General features: G+C 51.4%; 1 protein-coding gene across 1 annotated transcript; it reads right to left on the reverse strand.

Annotated features, from left to right (window-relative positions):
• Positions 1 to 788: 788 nt before the first annotated feature.
• On the reverse strand, positions 789 to 1,441 carry SFTA2 (surfactant associated 2). The gene is made up of 3 exons (XM_045866131.2): positions 1,358 to 1,441; positions 1,025 to 1,113; positions 789 to 875 (listed from the first exon to the last, which is right to left on the reverse strand). Exons 1-3 carry the CDS (start codon positions 1,416 to 1,418, stop codon positions 789 to 791), a joined length of 237 nt encoding a protein of 78 aa, XP_045722087.1. The 5' UTR covers positions 1,419 to 1,441.
• Between the last annotated feature and the right edge of the window lie 5,943 nt (positions 1,442 to 7,384).

Genomic DNA, 7,384 nt, shown 5'->3' on the forward strand with positions numbered 1-7,384 from the left:
GTCCTCATAGCCAGCCCGTACAAGCTCTGCTCCCCCACTCCTCCCCACCACTCACACCGGGCTGGCCATCCCTTCACGGGTAGAACCTCTCATCTCCCACCGGGGCTGCCTCCCCCCATGCCTACCTCCTACCCTAACTGACCTATGTGGGGCCTGTTCTGTCCACATTCCTCTCTGGGCTCCTGAGCTCCCAGCCCCAAGGCTGAAGCGAAGAGAGATGAAATGAAAATCCTGCTCAATCCGAGGCAGTTGTCTGGTGTCGGACCTGTGTCTGCTGCAAATGGCCCTCGAGGGAGTGACTCACCCTCGGTAAGCCTCAGTCTTCATCCGTAAAATTGGATAATGACACCTGTTATGCTACATTCAAGATCGCTGCAAAGCATCAAAATGGGAAGGCATCGAGCCTGGAACGAAGTAAGAATTCAGTACAGGCTTGTTTGCTTTACTCCTGGGTGTTCTGAAGATCTCAGCTTCAAGTGTATGTTCACACACATGCGTATGTGAGTGTGGTGCGTGTGTCCCCAAACAGTTAATTCCCCAGATTCTTTCTAGGCCTTTCACACTGGTGTTGAGGAAGAGGGTGTCTGTCCCGGAACCCCTCTGCTTAATAAGGGGGAGAGTCAGAGACTTTGGTGTCCAATTCTCTTTTCCTGCTGGCCCTTTACTCATGAACCCACAAAGGCAAGTCACTGAATTCAGCACATTTACTCAGCAAGGTTAGGGCATCCCTCTTGTACCTCGGTGGCCAAATGCCTGGGCCAAGGCGGGGACACAGGGTTTGACCATTCTCAGACTTTGCAGATGACATAGCGTGGGGATCCTGCATGATGGAGGGTGACGTTGGTCCCTGATGGGAGGTGAAGGAGGAGGCAGAGCTGGGGGAGAGAAAGGGTTAGAGGGAAAGGTGTAAGATGGTTCTCACTCATCCCTTGGAGATGGCCAGGCCCCAGCAGAGAGGCTCACACCGAGTCAGAAACATACTTCGAGGTCACACAGCCTTGTCTTTCCCCTCCCAAAGAACTACCTTCTCGAGCAATTCCAGGAAGCTGGACTCATAGGAGAAATTTGTTAGAAAGGAGTCCTTCAGCTTCAGCTGCAAAGTCATTCCTGGCCCTAGAGATCCAAAAACAGAGCTTAGGGCCCAGTAATTAGGGCCATATTCCCTCAGAGACACGAGTACCCCATCCCCTGCTCCCCTCCCCCATTCCTCTTCCCTGACAATGCCCTTCCAGACCCTATCGATCCAGGGGTTCAGCCCCAGGCTGAGAGCTCAGGACTGGGTGCTGTGTCCCTCTCACTCCCCTCTTTGGCCTCTCCCTGCCATGAGCACCCAGGCATCAAGCCCTCCGGCCCTCACCTGTTCCCTGTGAGCTGCCCAGGAGAGTCAGGAAGAGGAAGAAGGGCATCCTGGCCCCCATTGTGGCCACCTTGCTTCTTGCTTCCCTGATGGACAGAAGAGATGTCTGAAGCTCTGGCTGGCTCTCCTTACCAGGCCTGCCTTTCTGCACTCCACTCAATCCTTAAGCCCAGGCGTTTGGAGGGAAATGGGAGAGGGAAGCTGGGTAACTGGATTTTCCGGTTTTCCCAATAAGACTTTGAGGACCCAGGAGAGGGCCATTCACTGGGCTGTTGGGGAAAATAGAAGGTGGTTCCCTTTCCTCAATCCTGTGCCCCCCCCCCCCATATCTGGAGACTTGAGGGGGAGGGTGCCCAGTCCTACAGAGAGAGAAGTTAAGGAGGTGTCCCTCCTATAGTGTCTGAGCCCCACCCAAACTCGGGCCTCTCCTTGCTCTTTAGGGATTAATTATTAACTGCAATTAATTTCCATCTTTCACACCACCAAAGGGTTCAGGAATGTGGGCCCAAAAGGGAGGGGTAGATTACACCAAGTTTCTTCCCAAACCCAGGTGTCCTGCTCCCCCAGGCACAGTGGTTTTCTAGGTGAGAGATCTGGGTAAGGGGGAACTTTCATCTTTGAATGTTGTGTTTTAGTTGTTCTAAAGCAACCTATCTATTCAGGCGGAGACACAAGTTTCATCAAATATCCTCCCACCCCCTGCCTTATGAACAGTCATCCTCCCAATCAACAGCTGTATACACAGGCACCCCGAATGACGAAACCAAGGACAGATATGGAGAGAGTTTGGAGCCCATCTAGTTTACCCTCTTACAAATTAGGAAACCAAAGCCCAAAGAGGCCACATGACTCACTAAGGTCACACAGCAGGTCAGTAGCAGAGAGATTAGAACCCATCCCTCACCATGCCAGACACAGGGACAAGCTCAACAGATTGACACACTCGTCACATAAACCCCCCAGAACACACAAAACACATGCCCTTTGTCCTCCTACTTGCATGACTGTATTATCGCCCTCCTCCCTCGAAAACCAGTGGGCCCAAGCACGGAGGGATGGAAGCAGTGAGACCACTGGGCGGACTCAAGGAGAGAAGCCAAAAGCAAAAGCAAGGAAATAGATGGAGGGAGACACTGCCTACGCCATAAAAATAAATAAAGTGAGGCATTCAAGGATTCGCAGACTTGCACAAGAGAGCAGGCAGACAAGAACGGAAAGAATAAATGGACAGAAAGATCAGCAGGCAGAGGAGGTATGAGCCGGGGGCAGAAAGCAGGGGCACAGACAGATGCTTTGGGGCATCTGAGTCTTCTTAAGAGGCAAGTGGGGGCACCCTTATGTCTTTCCCAGCTGGTGCCCCCAACTCTTTCTATATAGTCATAGCTGACGCTGCTGTTTGCTAGGAACATTAGAACCCTTATTTCCTTTGATGCTTGTAACGACCCTTTGAAGTAAGTACTAGATCACCCCATTTTAGGGGTGAAGAAACGAAGACTTCGGTCACATGACTTGCCTGAGATTGCATAGGTTGGGAGTAGTGGATTCAGCGTAGTCTGGCTTCAGAGCTAGGTTCTGAACTTCTGCATTGCACTGTTCCGGAACATGATTCATGTCTTCCCTGGTGCTCCTCTTCTCCCCTTGCCTCTTCTCTGCCAAAGGAATGGAAAGTTTTGTGAGCCACAGCCAGCTAGGTGAGAGATGGCTCAGGTGTTTGCCCTGCCCTGAGGTCTCCCAAAGGTCAGATGCAGGCCCCAGGCTTTGACATTCTCCACCTCCATCCAGCTCCCAAAATCTGCTTCCTCAAGGGACCCGTGTATCCTCACCCCCCAGTGGTTGTACTTCTAGGAGCAAGAGCACTCTGGGAGAGGACACCCTTCCTTTGAGGAAGGTCTGGGCTGGAGATTGACTTGGGCATGGGAGATTGGTCCCAAGTCTGGGAAGAGCCTGAGGGCCAGGTAAGGGAGTCCTCAGCCTCTCTCACTCACTCTCCCCCTCACCCAGTGTTTCCTGGGATCAGGCTGGGATAGGTTAATCCCCCGGGGACAACTTGGTGATCTCTCCCTGGGGATGGAGATCCTGGGGTTGATGGAGGCCCGGACATATCTGGCTTTCCTGAGACTTGTAATCAGCCTGAGAGCCTTTAAAGAGTCAGGGAGATGGATCTGGAAAGGCACCACGGATGCTACACTGGTGCTGTTTCTGGACCTGCAGGAACACCAACCTTCGAAAAGGGGTGTTGGGGTGAAGATGTGGGCTCTGGACCCAGGGACATGGCCAACTCTTCTAACCCCATCACTTCATTTTTCTTCTTCTTCCAACAGCTCAGCTGAGCTTATCGGGAAACACAGTATCCGGATGCATCCTGACTACCTCTGAGAGTCCCTCAGGCTCTCAAGATACCTCTGCCAATCTCCTAACTATTTCTGAGGAGATCTCTGCTGGTCTCCTCACTGTCTCTGCTGGTCTCACCACCATCTCTGGCAAGATCTCTGCCAGTCTCCCCACTGTCTCTGCCGGTCTCCCTGTCATCTCTGCTGGTCTCCCCACCATCTCTGCCATCTCCTCACTGTCTCTGCTGGTCTCCCCACCATCTCTGAGGAGATCTCTGCCAGTCTCCCCACTTTGTCTACCAGTCTCCCCACCATCTCTTCCGGTCTCCCCACTGTCTCTGCCAGTCCCCCCAGCATGTCTGGGGAGATCTCCACCAGTCTCCCCACTTTGTCTACCAGTCTCCCCACCATCTCTGCTGGTCTCCCCACTGTCTCTGCCGGTCTCCCCAGCATGTCTGGGGAGATCTCTGCCAGTCTCCCCCCTGTGTCTACCAGTCTCCGCACCATCTCTGCCAGTCTCCCCACCATCTCTGCCGGTCTCCCCACTGTCTCTGCTGGTCTCCCACCATCTCTGGAGAGATCTCTGACAGTCTCTGCACCGTCTTTGTGAGTTTCTCAACAGGTGCTTCAACTTCTGGGGGTTTTCCCAGTAGTCCTCAGACTTCAGCTACCACCATTTCTGGGAGCACTGCAGTAACAGTCTCGGTGTCGCCAGGTGATATTTCTGTTGCTCAATCCATCTCTGAAGGGCTCTTTAGCTTGGCCTGTGGCTCAGGGCAGGGGCTTCCGGTGCTTGGCCATGGGTAAGTCGACAGTTCCCCAGAAGCTCACCGAAGCAGTGCCCTGGCCTTGGTGGCTATACAAAGGCCCCCCTTCTGCTTTTCAATTCACAAAGTGTTTCTCTTGTAGTTGGTGCCTTTTGTATCCTGCCCAAGACTTTTTTTTGCCTATGTCAAAGTAAAAAAAAATATTCTCCTATATATTCTTCTGGAAGCTTTATTATTTAGGCTCTGAAATTTAAGCCTATGATCTATCTTCGATTAATTTCTGTGTATGGGGTGAAGTAGAGGTCAGTTCATTTTCTCCCCTTATGGGTAACCAGTTGTCCCAGAACCATTTATTTCAAAGACCCTCCCTCTCTGCGCACCATTGAATTGTGTGAGTACCTTTATCCAAAGTCAAGTGAGCATATATGTGGGGGTCTATTTCTGGACTCTATTCTGTTCTTCTGTGTCTATTCTTATGTCAGTGCTGCAGTACTTAATGACCGCAGTTTTGTACCAAAGTTTCAAGATCTGGTAGGATAAGTCTTCTACTTCCGTTTTGCTTTAAGATTTCTTGGCCATTTGTAGTCTTCATTTTCATAGAGTCAGTTCATTAACTTATACCAACAACTTGCTGGGATTTTGACTGAGGGTGCACTGGATGTAATTTCTGCTTCTGCTCTCACTTTGATTTCTTCTGGCCATTTTCTCTCTCTGCCCTTCTAGGATCTGTCTCTCTCACAGCAGCCCCAGGAACTGCTCCCACTGTGCCTGGCCTTCCACACCCAGCATGGCTCTCAGGAGTTTCCACTCCCGTAATGGCTAGAGCGGCCACCACATGCCATGAGCTCAGCCTCCACACCAGTAAGGTGCTCTTATTTGCATTGAGCCATTTAACAGTAAAGGTGTTGGTTGGACCCATTCTCTCTTATTCTTCTGCAGCCAGCCCTCACTCTTGGAGGGAGTGTAGGAACAGGCATTTAGTGCCTGCCTTCAGCTGTGTTTTGAGTATGTCTGAGGACGTCCACAATTCTTAAAGGGGTTTTGGTGCTTCTGGTCACACCAACAGCCAGATGTCTCTTACCTGACTGCTTCCTTAAAAAGTTTCCAACTTCCTTCCTCATGGCCTGATCTGTCTTTCTGGTGCAAGAAGCATCCCCTCCAAGATCCTATTCCCCCTCCTCCCTCTGTTTCCTCCTCTTCTGCCCTCCATTCCCAGCAGGGAAGGCATGGGCAGCCTCCCCCCAGGTAGCTGAGGACAGGAAATGAGGAGAGGGAAGACAGAACAACAGGCTCTAGCTCCCCTTGATAACTAGCATCAGGCCAGGGGGGTGGGAAGGACTGGGGTTCAGAAGAAGGAGAGAGGCATGCCTGGGCATCCTCATAGCAGACACATCGCAGATTGAGAGAGATATAGACAATAGAGCCGGAGATACTGGAAGAAGGTTCAGAAAGACGGAAAGACGTGGATGTCAGTGAAGAGTTTAGAGACCGACAGACATACGTCCACAGGTGTCGGGGAAGAGCTGGCTGTGGCTTGGATGGAAGCCCTTAAAAAACCCCTTCCACTGAGATTCTATTCTCAAGATGCAGAGAGAACTCCACAGAGAGGTGTGGTCTTTGAGCTGCATAGACATCAGAGTCACAGAAGGAAAGATGGAAAGCATGGAGGACAGTGGGGAGCTGGGGGTTGAGGTCCCTCCTGCCTTGATCACTGTTTCTCTCTGCTCCTCAGGCCCAAAGCCTCAGGAGAAGAATTCCGTCCGGGACTGGGCCATCGTGCCAATCAGTCTCACTGTGGTGGCCGCAGTGGCCAGCCTACTGTATGGTATCAAGAAGGTGCGTGAAGCTGTGGCCCAAATGTGTGGGTCCCCAAGGCCAGTGGGGCTGGGACCTGGCATTCCAGGACTCTGAGAAGAACAGGGGCTTCAGGGAGGAGGATGACAGCCTGCCACACTTAGGGAGAGGTGAGGGGGAAAGGAAACCTTGTCTGGGTGGCCGAAACACTGACCAGGCAGGGATGGGGACTTGGGGCCACTGAAAGAGAGGCTGGGGAGGGCTGGAGGTTGACCAGCCCAGGGAGACACTAAATTTAGCAGTAGGCAGTGAAGAGCTGTCTGCTCTGTGGATCACGTTAACCTGGGTGTTGAATCCTAGCTCTACTATTATAGCTATATGACCTTGTGCAAGTTACTTAACCTCTCTGTGCTCCAGATTTCTCATTAATAATAATAACTAATACTTAAATAGCATATATTATATGCCAGGGGCTATATGTACATACATACCCATGTACCTGTGATGTAGGTGATTTTATTACACCTCATTTTAGAGATGATGTGTAGCCCTCATTTGATAAATGAATGCTGGATAAAATGAGAATGATAGCATCCATTTCCAAGGGCTGTTGGAGAATGAAATGAGCTATACATGTAAAGCCCTTAGGTGCTTGGCATTAGTAAGTGCTCAGTAAATTAGTCTTATTGATCATTATTATTGTTTTGCTTGGAAAGGAATGCTGAGAACCTGAGCTGTCAAAAAGAGGCAACAGTGCCTGGGAGAGCGGAGGGCTGGACAGCAGGCTCCTGGGGCCCTCAGTTAACCCAACCTATCCATCCCTCGTCTCCCAGGCCTGTCGGTTCCAGAAGGAAATGAGTGTGGAGTGTGGCTGTGGCTCTGTGAGCTCTTAGAGCTGCCCCCAAGAGGACACCAGCCAGAGCTACCCTGTCAGATGAAGGAGCAGGACCAGGATGGTTGAGTATCCTTCCCCCTTTCTCTCTAAAATAGACTCATCCCCAGTCTCAGCTTCCCATTCAGCTAGCTGGGGCCATTTCCTACAGTAGATTCCTGGGGCTACTGGCCCAGCCAGGTCTCCTCCACCAACATTGTAAGGGGAAGTCCATGGTCAGTCACCAAGTGGGAGGCTGAGATTC

Source organism: Mirounga angustirostris, unplaced genomic scaffold, assembly GCF_029215605.1.
Source record: "Mirounga angustirostris isolate CCGP_5_RB_7025 unplaced genomic scaffold, mMirAng1.0.hap1 SCAF_8, whole genome shotgun sequence".
NCBI classification, from domain to species: Eukaryota; Metazoa; Chordata; class Mammalia; order Carnivora; family Phocidae; genus Mirounga; species Mirounga angustirostris.